Source organism: Tachypleus tridentatus, chromosome 10 (assembly GCF_004210375.1).
Source record: "Tachypleus tridentatus isolate NWPU-2018 chromosome 10, ASM421037v1, whole genome shotgun sequence".
Lineage (NCBI taxonomy): Eukaryota > Metazoa > Arthropoda > Merostomata > Xiphosura > Limulidae > Tachypleus > Tachypleus tridentatus.
In genome coordinates this window covers 189,407,825-189,426,338 of record NC_134834.1, presented here as the reverse complement: position 1 = coordinate 189,426,338, position 18,514 = coordinate 189,407,825, and the positions used below count along the sequence as shown (strand labels likewise).

General features: G+C 32.2%; 1 protein-coding gene across 1 annotated transcript; it reads left to right on the top strand.

Annotated features, from left to right (window-relative positions):
• The first annotated feature begins 9,002 nt into the window (after positions 1–9,002).
• On the top strand, positions 9,003–14,792 carry LOC143228605 (dnaJ homolog subfamily C member 16-like). Its single transcript, XM_076459831.1, has 4 exons — positions 9,003–9,006; positions 9,057–9,601; positions 12,302–12,469; positions 13,448–14,792. Exons 1-4 carry the CDS (start codon positions 9,003–9,005, stop codon positions 13,463–13,465), a joined length of 735 nt encoding a protein of 244 aa, XP_076315946.1. The 3' UTR covers positions 13,466–14,792.
• Positions 14,793–18,514: the final 3,722 nt, after the last annotated feature.

The following is an 18,514-nucleotide window of genomic DNA, read 5'->3' as shown; positions in this document are numbered from 1 at the left end:
ATAGTGTTCTATGTTAAAGAATGATTTACATAAGTTTTGGGCTATGTCCTTTGATGTTTTCTGTTTTTGTTCATAAGATTGAGAATTGGATTATCATAAAGTTGATTGTTTACAATTATGTTTGATTAAAAAAATGTTTGTTTGTTTTTTAATTGTGAAGATGCTGCAACTTTCCAGAAAAACATGCAGACCCTTTGAACTTTGATACCTGACATTTGACTTTAACCAGTATACATAACCTTTCTTATATAAATGTTATCACAACACTAATTGTTCTTACTGCTATAGAAACTAGTTGACATTTATGAGGAAAAAGATCTAGGCATAGGTATTAAGAAGTTCTACAGCCTTCTAGACAATATGTTAACCAGTTATAAAACAAATAGAATATCTATTTTGTGTATAGAATCTGACTATAAATCTTAAGGGTGTTCACTCCATAATATGCTAGCATATTATTTAAGAAAGAGAATTGAGTTGTTAAAGGGAGTCCAGAAAAAGCTGTTTGTGTGGTTCAGGTTTGAAGTTGGAGTTATCTTATGGAGATACATTTAAATTGCTTCACATATTTTTGTTGGAGAAAATAAAAGCAATGGTAAGGGGATATAAATGAGATTGCTGAAGTTGATCCCTAAACAACAGCTCCCAAGGACTCTTAACATATCTTAACTTGTATCAAAGGTGACATCATGTTTATTTCTGTAAGTTTTGTGCAAACCAACCTATATATATAAGTTTTATGATAGTGTAACTAGATACAGAAATATGATGAATGCTTAGGTTGGTTTTTTATTGGCATGCGAGTTTTAAAACTGATCTTGACAGAATAATAGGTAATTTGTGTATTGGTGAGGAACAGTATTTTTTAACAGTTTGTGCAACAAACATTGTATTATTTAAAACTTAAATACTTAAACCAAGTTTTTGGTTTTATTGTTACTTATGTTTTCAAGAACTTAAAAATAAGCAATCAGAGATTACATACCCTCATTCCACTGCACCTTTTTAAGATTGCATGTATTTATATTGGATGCCATCAAATTTCACCTTTGTGAACTCAAAATATCCTCTTAACATTCAGAATGGTCAACGATCTGGAGTATTTTATAGTATGAGTTTCAATCTTAACATGATCAGATTTTACAAAGTTGTTAATCCAATACTACAAGAGTGACTGAACTCCTTATGAAAAATGCTTCAGTGTGATCCAGAATTCAAATTTGGATCTAGACTAACTTTTTGAAAATGCTTCTAAACTTAATGGTATAAGATAATTTATCCTGTCTTTAATTGGTGTTTTTTTTTTTTTAAATGCTTACTTAATATACTTTTTTCTTGTTTTTAGAATCCAACTCTACAGTCAAATGATGTAGGTTCTGTACCAGCAGAAGGAACTGTGTCTGCTTAAATAAAACTGCAAGACAGTAAAGCCTTACAACTTTTTAATCTTCTGAGTAGATCAGGGTACTTATTACATCCAGAAAATGTTTCTTGTAAGAGTTTGTTTTTGTTTTTCTTTTTTTATTTGAGGAACAACAAGCAAGTGCATATTATTATAATTATTATTATTAACAACCAAAGGCTGAAAAGTAATGAATATGTTTGCACTGTTTTAAATATAAAAATAAAGTTGTAATAACACAGACATGTTTATGGAAATGTCATGGCAACCAGAACTGTTACTAACATTTTTCTTTCGGGTTTCAATGAATAGCAACACATCTTTTTAAGAATTGTTAAACACCAGTCTTGAATAATTATTGGTCTGTTTTTAACATGGAGGTAATTATTGACAGTGATATATATCAGGGTTCTTAAAATAACAAAAAAGTAACATTTAATTTTAAAGAAGGCTGCCTTCTGTAATACATGTAGTTTTCATTGTGCAAATTTAGCATTTTGGAAGTCCAAAGAAATAACCTATTTCTGTAAATGAACTACTACAGTCAAACATAGCAATTTTAAATTTTATTTTCTAAGGTAAAAAATTTATTTTAGTTGTGGCATTAAACTTGTACAGATCATCTAAACTTTGTAAAATGTGCATTTGCAATAAAACTTGATTCTGTTCATTAATACTTGTGTAAAACATTTTATGAATAAAATAAAGTTTACAGTAATGAAGGTTTGGTGTATCACATTGAAGTTTCAGCAGAATTTCATACATTATCTATGGTGCAAAAGTTGTTAAATAGGAAAGGAACTGAACTGTCTCGAAGTAGATAGTTTGACAATTTAGGTAATTGAAAGAACGATGCATGCCAATCAGTCAGTACGTGTGTGCATGCTAACTCGCATGGAAATCTATTATTCATGTTGCCCAATTGTACCGTGGAACTGTTAACGATTAAAGTATTAATACCCACACAAGATGTATTTAGAATACATAAATCAAGTTCATTTTTCAATAAAATCAAAATAAAATACTTTGAGAAACAGACACAACCTTATAATCTTATAAATTTGGTAAAGTGTTAGACACAACCTTATAATCTTATAAATTTGGTAAAGTGTTAAATTCCTAACTGTTTGAGCGTATCTGCAACAGAAGGGTGAAATATATTGGCAAAATGCTCTTAAAATCCGTAAGGCTAAAAAAATGAGAACTTTGGCAATAAAATTGGATTTTTGAAATCCAAAGCGAAAGGATAATTTTATTTGAAGACGAAAACAAATAATACAAAGGACTTATTTTCACAAAATCAATTTTTTAAAAGCGAGATTGAATTTGTTTTGATAGGACAAAAGTTGCTACGGTTCACTGTTTTAAAAAAAAGTTAAAACCCACTTCCAATACAATTTTCTATTTTAAAAAAATCAGGTTTTTTCTCGAAAAATCGAAGTCTCTGGCCTTGGTATTTTTAATAAAAAAATTTTAATATCGAGATAAGTGTGTATTTTCATGCAGCATCAAACTAATTTCACATGACTTAAGATCTTTAAAAAACGATAAAATTTAAATAAATCAAAATAATACATCTTTTCAGATACTAAAAACCGACTGCCTCTTTCCTTAAAAATGGAATAAACAAAAGAAAAAAGTTTAACAAAAAAATAACTGACATGTTTGAACAAATAAATCGACGTCGTCCTGCTCTAAAAATTTTTTTCTAAAATTTTCTTTGCCTTCATTTTCGGTCATATGTATATATTTGAATTTCGTGCTCTTCTTTTTAGATTTTTTTGTTGTTTTTAACATTTTTGAATCTTTTTCTTATTTTATTTTTTCAGTATTTACGTTTTTACTCTTCCTTGTTGGTAATTTAATTTTTCTTTCTCTGTTTGCACGGCATAGCAAGGTGGTTTAAGACGTCGACTCCTAACCTTAAGGTTGTGGGTTCGAATCCCTGTTGCACCAAACATGCTCGCCCTTTCTGCCATACGGACGTTATAATGTGACGTTCAATCCCACTATTCGTTGGTAAAAGAGTAGCCATAACAGTTGGCAGTGGGTGGTGATAACTAGCTAAATTAGGGACAGCTAACGCATATCGCCCTTGAGTTGCTTTGCGCGAAATTCAAAAGCAAACGAACGACCTCTTTCTGTTCGCCTTATTTTGTTTCAATATTTCTAATCAAATTTCGATACCGCTTCATTATCGAATTATCCGTTTTGAAAGTTTAGTCAACATAAATTTTCACAAAAATATTCCAACTACATCAGTGTTAAATTGTGTTCTGTGGTTGATCGGGATGTTTTCGATTATTTAGTAAAAACACAAGTCCAGTCTACAAAATGACAGTGATTTAATTTATTGCTACAATAAACATTTGCTACAGCTCGTTCACTTCTAGGCCTATATTATGAATGTACCTTTCAACATAAATTCTGATTCTAATTTAGGTCTAAATTCAACCGAAATTATATTTGACTTGTAAACACGTTAAGGAAGCACATGAATAGCAAAATGTTGATGCGATAACTGTTAATACAGAGTGTTTATATATTCATTAAAATTACTTAAAAGTTTAATCTCTCGTATTTACGTCATTATTGTTTCTGTATATTACAAGAAACTTCGAAATTGTTAAATTAAACAGTAAATAGTACGTATTTTTCTGTTAGTAAACATTTAACTTAAAATATTTAAAATAGAGTTTGCAACAGTATTATTGGGATCAAGGCGTCAAATGTTACAAACAATGAAGATACTTAATCAAATAATAAATCATTTCATTATAATCGCGTGGTTGAGCTCAAAGTTATACGATGGGCAGGCAATCTGTGTTGTGCACACTATGGAATTAGAAACTTAGCAGATTTATTGCTGAGTTACGGGTAAAAGGGGTTAAAAAGAAGAAGATAATGATAAAATTGTAGTATGCCTAGAAGTCATTGAGCTACCAATTGATTCAAGTGAATCTGTACCATCTCGTAAAATGACAAAAACAAAAGAATTCGCAACTTTTACCAACATCGCATGCCTAAAATAAAAAATTTGGCTTTTATCAATCTATTATTCTAAAACTGTGAATATAAATAACAGCGTTGCAAACAATCTAATATACAAGTACTCAAATATTCTTAGAGTCAACGCTGATTATATAAATGTTTTGTATTGAACGTAATAAATACTTTCACCAGTAGTGAACATTTTATTGAAATTTAAGATTTGTTTGTTTATTGTCGAATTTCGCGCGAAAGCTACACGAGGGCTATCTGCGCTAGCCGTCCCTCATTTAGCAGTGTAAGACTAGAGGGAAGGCAACTAGTCATCAATACTCACCGCCAACTCTTGGGCTTTAAGAGAGAATTCACTCTCACACACGAACTAAGAAGGAACCTTTGCTAGAAGATAATAACATATATCAGTTATGTCAGTCTTATATAGTAGGGTTCGATGTAGATGGAGTTTGTGGTAACAGAGGTTGTGTTTAATAAATTTTTTACGATATGCGTGGACTAAAACCATTGTGTGTTAGCTCATTTTTAGTTATAATTGAAGTAGTTTATTGCATTAGAGACCCTTATGAAACATTAGAAGTAAAATCGTCAGCAACTATACAGGAAATATATAACTTTCAAGTGTTACTTATTAAGTATTGATTTAAGTTTCAGTTTCCTTTTAATGGAGGACTGGTTTATCACAAATACACAATCACTTCAAAGTAAGACAGTATCTGTGTAATTTCTTCATTTTACAATATTTTATAAAGAAAAATACCTATTGATTTCCTTGTTCTAATTGCCCAACTAAAGTGGTGTCGTAAAGTAAGTTACATAACTTGTGGATAGTTGAGTATGGAAGCACATTATACTTATGTAATACTAAGTTTTGGGTGAAAAATAAAAATACTTTTGTCCATCAAACACTTTGTAAGTTGTATTTCAATAACCTGTACAACTTCCTAAATGTGTATCTCGAGTTTTTTCATGGGAGCACTTTACACTGTATCTGGTATTTTCTCTATTTTAACATGAATTGTTGTGAAATCAGCACTGTAAGGTGATTTGGAAAAGTGATGATTCCAGTGCTTTAGTTGAGGTTGAATGAACTGGAAAATTATTATTATTTTTATCATATTGTTCCTGCTGTTAAAGTACTCAAGCAGGTTTGTGCAACATGGGACTCCTGTTCCAAAATTGAATATCATATCTAACTGTCTACTTGTTAATGTTTTCCAACTCAAATTTAAAAAACATATTGAATGTTACTTTGAATAGAATCAGGGTACACAAGGGGTTAAATCACTGGCAGAATACAGTTGAAAAATAAATAAATAAATAAACATTGTCATTGCAGTAAATGGTGCCCAGACATATCTGTATCCTATGTTATAGAGATGAATATACACAAATTGTTTTTAGTATAAGGGTAGCAGATAAAAATAAATGATTTTTACAAGATCACTACAGCAATTACTATTCTATTCTTAATACCTTAATTTGAAAAGTCCGTTTGTGGCACAGCAGCATGTCTGGGGACATGCACTGCTAGAAACAAGGTTTTGATACCATTCCAGGGCAGAGCTCAGAAAGCCCATTGTGTAGCTTTGTGCTTGATTCTAAACAATGACAACCTATCATGGATTAAGAACATTAAATTGTTCTAAATGTTGTTATTGATAACAAGTGTAATGTGTTTTATCGATGTTTTTAATTTTACACTTCTTTAATAACTTATATGAAGCAATGTAAATAATAAAAATAAGCTTTTATTATAGGAAGAGTATACTAGGAAAATATTATGATTAATATCAGTTTAAATAATTATGTAACTTTAACTTGGAACAATTATTTTAGGACTTATGAAAACCACATCATTCCAGGAAGTGTGAGAAAGCCATATCTGATCCTTTTCTACAATGATTTTAGTTTACCTTGTATTCACGTTGAACATGTCTGGCAAAAGTTAGCTAGAATCAAAAGGTATGTATATACAAAACGGTATAAAGCTTTCATAAGAGAGCTTTAGTTTATATTCATTTCACATAATCATGAGTATATTTCACTAGACAATTGTTCTCTTGAAGTTACTTTTGAAAGAATAAGTGTCATTTATTGGTTTAATAGTAAATGGAATAACTGGCTAGAAAAGTGTCTTCAAAGTTTTATTTCCATGTTGTAATAATATTTTAAAGTTTCAATCAATTTTATGTTTGAAAAAATAACATATAAAAATTTTTATACATTATAAATTATACTAAATACATTTTTCTTTGCTCAACTGAGTTTGAATTTATATGCTTGAAAATATTTTAAATTAGAAATTGACCATGATGTTCCACTACCTTGAGAAACTGCTAATACTTTAAGCAGTAAGCTGATAATTAAAACTAATATGAACTACAATTTAACCTGCTATACCAAAAATAGATAGATGTTGAATAATGCCAAAAGTTGTAAATATGTAATTTCTTGTAAATTATTTGTTAGCAGCATGGAACAGCAGTGTGTTCTTGCACCTACAATACTGTAGTTTTGAATTTTTGGTTTGATATATATTTCTTGTATATGTGAATATTAGGCTCAAATTCTAGTCTGTATAATTTGCTTTTGATGGCTTTTAAAAATGGTTGTAAAACATAATAAAGCATTATAAAAATTGTATCTGAAATAATTTATACATTAATACTTTGTTAACTTTCCTCAAAATTATTGAACTTTTATTGGTAAATATTTCTAGTATCCACCAGAATGAATGCTTAAGAATTACAATCTAGTCGTATCTACTTTTAAGAGGAGCACATTTTACAGAAAGAAATAAAGTTTTTCTCATACATTGAAAATGTGGTACATTCTCGTTGACAAACGGTTCTGTTAGTTAATATGTGTCCACTGTGTTTTGTCTCTGTGACAGATAGCATGCATCACAATCACGAAAGAGTAACTGCCGAGTCAAGGATCGGAGATGAATCAAAATAATGTCTGCAACAAACATTGGTAAATGAGAAGATGGTTGTTAGGATGTTAATAAAAATGAGATGGATCTTTCTCTGAGATGAATTAAAATAATGTCTGCAACAAACATTGGTAAATGAGAAGATGGTTCTTAGGATGTGAATAAAAATGAGATGAATCTTCGTCTGAAATGAATTAAAATAATGTCTGCAACATACTTTGCTAAATAAGATGATGATTGTTGGGATGTTAATAAACATGAGATGAATCTTCGTCTGAGATGTTGTTGAATTGGAAACTGATATTCATGATGTTCAAATAATAGATATTTACAATATGCCAGAATGGCTGGCTTGAACCATCTCTTAATATCACCACACAAAGAGGACAGATTTGAGATCTGCCTTGAGCTATTCCTTGTATATTTGTTACCAAGCATATTTCAGATTTTATAGTTGGTGATGAGTGTAACATGATCATGTGCATCCACAAAACAAGTCTTTAGAAAGCTTCAAGTTATGAAACCATATAGTTGCAGGTATTTGATGAACATAATCAAAGTTGTTTATTGTGTCAGTGTTAGAATTACGTTATCTGGTTTTTTGAACACATTTTTCCAAATTTGTCACACAGTCCTTAATACCATGTGAGTCTCACAATAAAATTCAAACAAAACTTGCATGAGTTTCACAATTAACTCCACTAATTACTGCTGTATTTTAAATATAAAAGATAAATTATTTAACACAGGTCTGTTCTTTACACTGAATTCTGTATTGGACAAAAAGATAAAAGTAATGAAAATAAATTCATACATGGATTTCATTGACAGAGAAAAGTATTAAAAAAAAAAGTATCTGGCTTCTCAGTAAACCTGTGAAATCTATTAACCCTGATATGATCAGTGAACACCTTTCAGGTGTACATCTGAAATTCAAGTTTAGAAAGGTATAAAAATATCACTTTTTTACTCTTTTTGTTTATGTCTTTTTCAGTTACAAACTTTTAGCTCATAGTTTCAACACTCTTGACTTATTTGAGATATAATTATAATCTTGTGCTCAAGAGATCAAATCCTTTCTATATATTTGACCATACCCAATGTTTCATAGATAAATGTACTCTAATCCTACCTAAAATAAGTTTAATTTGAGGGTTAGCTGGTAGAATTTGTGATGGGTAATGAAATTGAATCTGGTATATACGTGTAAATAAAAAATAATAAAAGTAATAAAAAAGGAAAAAGGTCCCATTGATTAATTTACTCTTATCCTGCCTGAAAGATTTTTAAGTACAACAGCCACTGAAGATCCCCTGTTGGTTATTTTGTGTACAAGGTACTTTACGGACTGAAGATCCCCTGTTGGTTATTTTGTGTACAAGGTACTTTACTGATATGTGGTATTAGGTGAGTAGTGCTGGTAATGAAAGGGTTGAAAACAGTCCGTGCAAAAACTGTGTGGTTTCTAAAACAGATTTGAAATTAAAATTTATGTGCTAAAGAATTTTCTAGAATATGTAAACCTTCCAGATAATGTTATTTTTTTATTTTTTTGTAGCATTAAAAATAAGTTTATCACAAATAGTATTACTTCACTTAAAAGGAATTAAAACTGTGTGTCATTTGCTGTTAATTAATTGAATAAACATTTTGAAAAACATGTGTACTTTAGTACAGATACTTGAAACTTGCATGACGTTTTCATTTTCTTAGGGCTTGGCCTAGGAACTATTCATGTGCAGAAGGAACCAGCCCTTACAAAGAAGATTGGAGTGAACTCACTTCCATATCTCCTTCGGGTTATTGATGGTAGACCTATTCACTATAAGGATAACCAAATAAGCCTTCGGCGAATCATTGAGTTTACCCATAAACTTTTCCCCTATAAAACAATAGTAGATGCGAATGATGATACCTTGGAGGAATTTTTAAATGAATGGCCTGACAATAAAGTCAATGCACTAATCTTTAGTCAAGTGGAGCCTTCTCGTCTTCGTTACCTGCTGTTGGCCTTTCAGTACAACACGTATGCATCCTTTGGACTGGTAAAGCCTGATAATTCAAAGACCCACAAAACTTGCAGACGTTACAGAATAAACAAGAAAATGGAATCTTTGTTGATATTCAATGAGATTACGACATCCCCCCTTAGCCACACTCAGCATGGGAGAACTGGTTCCCCAAACAATGAGGGATGTGCTGAATGCCAACAAGTTTCTTCTTCTTCCTCGATTGTCTTCACATCTTGGAAAAATTTGGTCATATTCAGTTAATAAGTGTGGAATGTGTGTGTTCATATTCTGGGTATATTTGTGGTGAACATGGAAAAATGTGTTGCTCTGTAGTTGGTGTTTTGCATGAAATTAGATTGCAGGTTGAACAATCACCAAGTTATTTTTGTTTTTTAAGTAAAAGAAGGATAAAGTTTTGAGCTAGTGCTCTTCATCAGATCATAACAAAACTAAGGATATCAATATATCTTAGTTTATTTTGAAAAAACTCAAAGTCAAATTATTTCATTTTCTCAGACTGCTTAAATGATTTTTGTTTCATGTTAGAATATGGTATAACAGTAACTTTTTTGTTCCTGTTTAAATTAGTTCTTTAATAACAGAAGAAAATCCATGCATTGCTGTTAGTGTAATCTATCCTTATTTTCATATAACTATTTATTATCTAGCTGACACATATCTGTCAACACAATGTCACACTTTTGATGGAGATATGGAAAAATTATACAATTTACATCACCACAAATGTCTGTTAATTAGTTGTTCACGAATTTCGATATGTAATAAACAAAATCCTCAAATTAGCAAAATTTGGAAACATACAAATGCTTCAAAATGGCTTAAGTTGTGTTGAACTAAACTCAGGTTAGTTTTCTTTCCTGATCAAAGTAAATAATGAAAGGAAATTTAGTGTACATCAGTCCGAGGATGTCTCAACATCCATTTTTTGGATTCTTCCTTTATTTGTTTTTTCTCCAGTTTTTCAGTTTGGACCCTGCCAGCATTTAGTATCCTTGTTGAAATGATTCTGAATTCCAAAGATGGATAGCTTTTCTGGGATCAGAGTCATTTATTGAAGGCAATGGGAACATGACCATAAGTTGATCAGTGATCCTGCCAGCTTCCAGGCAAGATCTTAAATTGGTGTTGGTCTTCATCATCTTGCTAAATCCTCTCTCATCAGAGCTGGCTGATACAGCCAGCAGTAGGTCAAAGAGGTTACAAGTGAGATATTTCCTCCTTATTTATTCCTGGAGATGGAAGCAACATATGGCTGACCTTTCTTGTTATGCTTGAGGAGGTTAAGTAATGAAATAGATGTGGAAAATTTATTAGAGAAATGATCATAAGAGCTGCATTATTATGCCTGTTTTTAAGTCATTATTTTGTGTTCATTTTAAGTTATTATTTTATATTCTATAGCATTTTACCAGTAATTGAATTGAGTGTTTGAACCAGAATCAATTCTACACAATGACATTATCAACTTGATTGTATGCAATTGTAATCAGCCCATTGTGCACTATAGTAATCGGTGGTTTCTGTTTGTGACATGATTGGTAAAACAGTAGTATTATGTTGATTTTTTTTTTTTTTGGCTAGTGCAGCCTCCTTCTTTGAATTCAAAAGTGTTTGGCCTATTATGAATACACTTACAAACAATGTGCATACAGTAAAATAGATTCTCCAAACAACTTACAAGTTTGCAAGTTTTACTTGTCTGTTTTTGGAAAGTGTTGACAACAAAGAAATTGTACATAAATTACTTGAGTGTGTGAGCCTTGATGTAGGCTTGGTATCATATAGACAAAGTTTCAAAAGTCATACCATTTTGATTGAATACAGTGGTCATTTTTATTAAAGTTCAATAATCACTCTGTATTCGAAATTTTTATATCAATTTCATTACACTAATACAAATGGTTTAAAAATTGAATGAAGTAATGACATTCTTATTAATGAAAGTGCATTTACTTTGAATACACAAGCCATTCATAGGCATGCTTCTGGACTGTCCATGTCTGAGGAGTGTTTATGATTTTGGGAAGGTCCATTTATGGTTTGTCATAAGTACTCCTTGGTTGAGAAACACTTAGATCAGTTTGTGTGAAATCGAACTTTTAATGACTCATTTGAATCTAAAGGCCAGGTAGTTTGCCTATCAGACACTTTATAGGGCCATTGACCCCTGGTTTCCCATTAATTTTAAGTCCTGTATAATACATTTCCACGGGAGTACTTAATAATGGAACTGAATATAACTTTTCATGTGTGTTACAAATAACACATGTAATTAGTGTGTCTAGTTATGAGATTGTAAGAAGGGGAGTTGAGTTGGTGTTTTTTTTAACAAATGTTATTTTAATAATTTGAAATACTTTATAGTGTAATGAACTATCTTAAGTAGAATTGTGCAATTGTATTAGCAATATCTTCTTACCAAATAATTCACTTGTTCCAATTGATTGTTTGAACAGTTTTAATTCTTGTTGTTTTTTTCAACTGTAAGATTACACAGATACCATTATCCTTAACAGATGGCTTCCACTCGACTCTCCAGTGAGTCAAGCTCTATCTTCTTTTTTAAAGGGCCATTTATTGGCTGTGATCCCTAGACAGCTTAAATCTTTGTATTTACAATGCTTAAAATCAGAGTTCAATTCCCTTCAGTGGACACAGTAGATAGCCTGATGTGGCTTTGATATAAGAAAACGCACACACATTGGCTGGGATACAACAGTTACATGTATACTCTTCTTTAAAAAGTAATTGTAAAATTACAAGAGAGATCTTGGAAAGTATTGGCAAAATAGGTTTAGGAGCCAATGTGTTAAGAGATGATCAATCTGTTTTGATGAGTGATCTTTGAATGATTTATTTTATTTTACAGTTTTCCTTTTTTGTCTGTGTATAAATATAGGTACTTAAGGAAGTCTTCTCCCACAGGTTTATGTTTATTTTTCAAGAAAAGATACAGAGTTTGTTAATGCTTTATCATCTGGAGAAGGTGCACCATCAGGACCAGATCTTCATGTTCTAATGTTGTGGCGACAGGAATTTGACAAAGTACGCTACCAGTGGCTCGACAGTGTGTGGTCTGTGGAGCCAAACTCCGTATGTACTTTAAGTTTGCTTTCCTTGTTCGTATCTTGAGAATAAAGCACTCAATATGTAAAGTTATTTCCACATTAGGTAAAAATTATTGTTGTGCTATAATACTGTATTATTTTTTTTTTGTGCTTTCAGTATTTTAACCAGAAGAATTTTGAATAAAACATTATTCAAGATTATGCTAGTTGTGGCATGAACTATGTGTTTCTTGTATAAAAATAGTATGTTCAGAGCTGTATAGAGTTCCAAAGGGTTCACCTGAAAGTGTTGTTTCTCGTTAATTAAATCCACCGTTTTATATTAATAAACTTTTTTACTATATGTTAAGAATAAGAAAATGAGCATTTAAGTTGATTGGTTTTAGATTGAGAAATAAAAACTGAACTGGAAAACAGTTTATTAATATAGAAATGTAGTTTTACTGAGTCAGCTTTTGTTCTGAGCTATATAGGTAGCTTATTTTGATGAGAAGTAAACCACAATTTCTAGATAACCGCTGAAATCCTTTTTTTTTTCTCACAGAAATGTTTGTTGTGTCACGTAAGAAAAGGATTATTTATCGTTACACTGACGTTAAATCTAATTTCAAGTAGCTTGACTAAGTTCGAAGTATTTACAAAATGTTTGAGGTAGTTCTAGAAAATTACTAATAGTTTTAAGAAATTTCAGAAAATTACAAAGATTTTATGGAAATTTCTGAAAGTCACTACGACTTCAGGGAAGGTTATGAAAGTTACAACAAATATGAGGAACTTTCAGACAGTTAGAGAAATAAAAACCTGAAAAGTTACGGAATTTTTTGAGGAAAAGAGAATAATTCCAGAAAATTGAAAACAGTTTTGAGTAATTCCAGAAATCTTAAAATTATTTTGGCCTGTACTAGAAAGTAACAGAATTTGAAGTATTTCCTGAAGAATCATTAAACGTTTTGAATAGAATCATTTAAACATGTTTGTATAATTCTGACTTTTTGTTTTTCAGTTTGAAGATATGGTTTAATCAATCCATTGACGAAATGCTGACACTCGCATGTAGACGGTTGGCTCCTGCTTGATACCACAAACTAGAGGGCCCCACGATACCAGCCCATAAACAGTACACTTATTATCTTTTGGTGCCACTAGAGGTCTACCACTGTCTCCCTAGAAAATAATTCAAGAAATAGAACAATCGATCTTACCAAATCCTCCCTAATGAGATATATACATTGATATTTAAATAAATACGTTTTATTTAAAACACAGATATCATGTATCATCCACAACACAAAATGTTTATATATTTTAACATTTCATGTTGTTTTTCAAGTAAATGTAAGAATTGAATCTCGTATATAGTTATTTAAATGCACTTTAAACGTGTTCAGGTTAATATTTCACCTCTATGGTCACTGATTCACACCTGAAAACAAAGTTGCCTTCTTTGTGGTAATCAGATGAAGTCGACCACCAAATGTCTCTCATTTATTAAAATATTTAAAAAAATGTTTTGAACGATGTTTCACCTGTGGATAATTACTCTAAGTTTTCTTTACATTATTTGAAACGTCATTTTTGTTTAGTGTTCAGACAAAATTGTTTTGTTTTCCGTATAATTCAATTTAGAATTTTCTAATCATATTTTGAAGATTTTTAGATTATTGTATTCGACTGAAAAATGTGCTTGACAATTGTTTTATTCAAATAGAACCATTTCTTTCTAATGAGACACAAATTCTGTGCAACAAAGTACAGACTTCTTTTGCAACAATGTGTAATTTCTAATCTTAAAAAATGCAATCCATAATTACCAAATTACCTAATTAATTAGATTCTCACTTTGAAACAAACAGATCTAAAATTACATGCAAGCAAACTTTCAAGATGTCTTCAAAAAACGTAATAAAGAATAAAAAAGTAGACTACAAATAAAATCTGGATGAGGCTTTGTCTGTATCCCAGGTTAAACACCTGATTGGTTAAGCTCTTAACAATCTCTCGGCCCGGCATGGCCAGGTACATAAGGCACTTCACTCGTAATCTGAGGGTCGCGGGTTCGAATCCCTGTCTCACCAAACAGTCTCGCCTATTCAGCCGTTGGAGCGTTATATTGTAATGGTCAATCCCATTATTCTTTGGTAAAAGAGTACGCCAAAAGTTGGCGGTGAGTGGTATTGCCTAGCTGCCTTCCCTGTAGTCTTACACTGCTAAATTAGGAACTGCTAGCGCAGATAGCTTTCGAATAGCTTTGCTTGAAATTCAAAAAACAAACAAACAAACAAATTTGTTTATCAAAATGTAATGTGGATAACTTATTTAAGTTCAAAATTAAAACAGAAATAACTTCACAGTTTTTGATCACTGGATTTTACTACTAGCTGACAAATCCGTATATATTTACTCTGTTATATCTATTTATTCTATCATGCAGTTAAATGACTATAAAGTGACTGTTTTTGTACTCAAAGCACAAGATCAATAAATCATGTTTGATGTAATACACTAACCATCACGCCCGGCATGGACAAGTGGTTATGCATGCTTTACTCCTTATATGAGGGTCGCGGGTTCGAATCTCCGTCACACCAAAACCACTTCCAGCTGTGGGGGCGTTATAACGTGAAGGTTAATCCCAATATTGGTTAGTAAACAATAGCCTAAGAGCTGGCAGTGGGTGGTGATGACTACTTGCCTGTCCTTTAGTCTTACACTGCTACGTTATGGACGACTACCACAAATTGCCGTCGTGTAGCGTTGCGCGAAATTCAAAAACAAACAAACAAACATAAACCCACTATTGTCTTGTTCCTGTCAGGAATGTTTATGTCGCTTATCTTACTTAATTAAGTTCTTTCGTTAACTGAATATTATAAGTTACCGACAAATAAGAGCGTTATAGTTATTTTGTAACATCACTAAATTACTCACTTAGATGTAAGACTTCTTATATTGAAAGACAGAAACTTTTTTCATCTTAGCACAAAGCTGTGTTATGTACGTCATCCATCACATGGTTTCATTCCACGTCGTTTAACGATGTACATGTGTGTAAACTTGCTACAAATTCACTGGAGGCCTTGTCTTAGTAGCTTTGTTGTAAGTACAAAATATAAATATCTAAGCCTGCCTGAGTTTCATACAAATTCGTACGCTTATCTCTCTTTTTTATCAACCGCTAGGGAAAAATATTAAACTGTAATGTCTTATAATTTTGCCTTCTTTTTTACGCGTTTAATAATTACTACCATATAGAGAATTATTTTATAAGTTTGGAAATTAAAAGCCTCAAGAATATATTTCTTCTGTTAATATAGTATTTAAAAATTGACAGCCCAATGGGAGAGCGGTATGCGACGGGGCTTTGCTATATGAACATACACGTTCCATTTATGACACACGTTGAGACACACTGAAAAACAGTTTGTTTTAGGGTGTGTTTGTGTGTTATGTCTGTTTTCTTACAACAAAGCCACGGGGGACTAATTAGCTAATGACTTGCTGTTAAGCATTCTTTGAAGACGACTTAATTCTAAATGAATTAATTAACGGATAAATTATTGATTTAAAACCTATTAAATATAGTGATATTTCGATTCTTTCAACTAACTGCGACCCGGTATGGCCAGGTGGTTTGGGCGCTCGACTCTAATCTGAGGGTAGCGGGTTCCAATTCCCGTCACACATGCTCGCCTTTTCAGCCGTGAGAGAGTTAAAATATTTCGGTCAATTTCATTATTCTTTGGTAAAACATCAGCCCAAGAATTGGCGGAAGGTTGTTTTTATTATCCGTCTTTTCTGTAGTCTAGCAGTGGTTAATTAGAGACAGTTAGCCCAGACAGCACTCGAGTAGCTTTGAGCAAAATTAAAAAAAAAATAGTTTACACCTCCCTCCAGTGGCTCAGCGGTATGTCTGCGAAACTTACAACGTTAAAAACCGGGTTTCGATACCCGCGGTGGGCAAAGCACAGATTGCCCGTTGTGTGGCTTTGTGCTTAATTCAAAACATCAACATTAACCAATTTACACTTTCAGCGGTATTATGAATAATGTCAGTCATTGTCGTAATTATCGAGAATATATCTAGCGTTCAAGGCCACTTTGTCAACCCCTAAATCCGTGGCTCGTAATTATCCGAGGTAAGCAGAACAAACATAACCCACTGTGTAGCTAAGAAACATGTTATCATTAAAATATTATAGACACGTGTGTTCAAACAGATACAACAATCAGACAGAAATAACGCTTCTCTGTTCTATATTTATTTTTTAAAAGTATGCTAGTGAAACACAGTCTTAATCTTTTCTCAAATAAATCATTAAGCTAACTTGATTGTTTGGTTTATTTTGAATCACGCTCAAAGCTACTCGAGGGCTATCTGTGCTAGCCGTCCCTAATTTAGTAGTGTAAGACTTGAGGAAAGGCAACTAATCATCACCACTCAGCGGTCGACTCTTGGGCTATTCTTTTGCCAACGAATAATGGGATTAACCGCCACATTATAACTCCTCCACGGCTGAAAGGGCGAGCATGTTTGGTGTGAAGGGAATTCGAACAACAAACATAATCAGTCTTTCAACCGTGAGTGCCTTACAATGTGACATAATCCCACTATTTATATGCAAAAACGGCTCGTTTGGGTTGAGAAAATATTTTACATAGAAGAGCGAACAACGTTTCGACCTTCTTCGGTCATCATCAGGTTCACAAAGAAAGAGGTAACTGACCGGAAGCTGACCACATGTTTGAAAGGGGTTGTGTAACTGAGTGTCGGAATGTAGAGGGCAGTATTAGATGTTTGAATATATGATTTTATTTATTTTATTATATTAATATAGGTATAAAGGCGTTCCTTTATATTGGTTTATTTTGTTTTTAAGTTGTTGTATAAGTAAGGCTTCTTTAATTTTGCGTTTGTTTATGTTTGTTTCTTTATTTAGTATTTGAGTGTTTTCTATGGTTATGTTGTGTTTATTTGACTTGCAGTGTTCGAAAACGTGTGAAGGTGACTTTTTATGTTCTTTGAATCTGGATTCCATTTTTCTACTTGTTTCTCCAATATAGAAGTCGTGGCAGTTATCACATTGTATTTTATAAATAATGTTGGTGTGGTGTTTGTCAGTGTGGTTTTTACATAGTATAGACCTCAGTTTTGTGCCTGGTGTTTGAATAAATTTGGTATTAACTGGATGTCATATTTTGTTACTAGTTTTTGCCAAATGTTGGTTATTTGTTTGCTGATGTCAGGAATATATGGTATACAGCAGTATATGGTTTCGTGATTTTTGATTCGTGAGATATATTTACTTTAGTTGGTTGATTTTGCTTTCTGTCTAGGTGTGTGCGTATAATGTTTTCTACGGTTTGTGGAGGAAACTTATTGATGTTGATGAAGTATTGCTTTATTTTGTCTAATTCATCGTTAATTTTATCTGGTGAGCATAGTTTTATGGCTGTGTTTATTTGGTTTCTTAGTATGTTGAGTTTTTGTTTTGTTTCATGTGCTGAGTCCCAAGGAATGTATAGTCCAGTATGGGTGATTTTTCGGTGGATTTCTGTTTTGAATTGTGTGTCGGTTCTTGTAATTTTGAGGTTAAGAAATGATATTTGATTGCTTTCTTCCTGTTCACATGTGAAGTTAATGTTGGGATGTACAGAGTTAATGTGATTGAAAAATTAAGTATGTGTTCTGTAGATTTGAATCCGCAACCGTGTCATCTCCATATCTGTACCAGTATAGTGGTGGATGTAATGCTGTGTTAATTGCTTGTTTCAACTTGTGTCATAAAATATTGGATAGAACTGGTGATACTGGGTTGCCCATGCTTAGGCCATTTGTTTGTATATAGTTTTGGTTGTTGAACATGAAGTTTGTCTTTATCGTGGTGAATTCTATGAGGGTTGCTAACTGGTTACTGGGAATGTCTATAGTTGGGTTAGGGTCTCGGATATAGAGTTCTAAGGCTATCTTGCAGGCTTCAGTGGTTGGAACTTCTGTGAAGAGGGATATAACATCGAAACTGGCCATTAAGGCTTTCAAACATGTGGTCAGCTTCCGGTCAGTTACCTCTTT

Bases quoted from the DNA above. Each gene is read 5' to 3' on its own strand.
- LOC143228605 (XM_076459831.1), top strand. The intron at 9,602-12,301 runs GTCATATTCAGT...CTTCTCCCACAG, and splicing joins TCACATCTTGGAAAAATTTG to GTTTATGTTTATTTTTCAAG.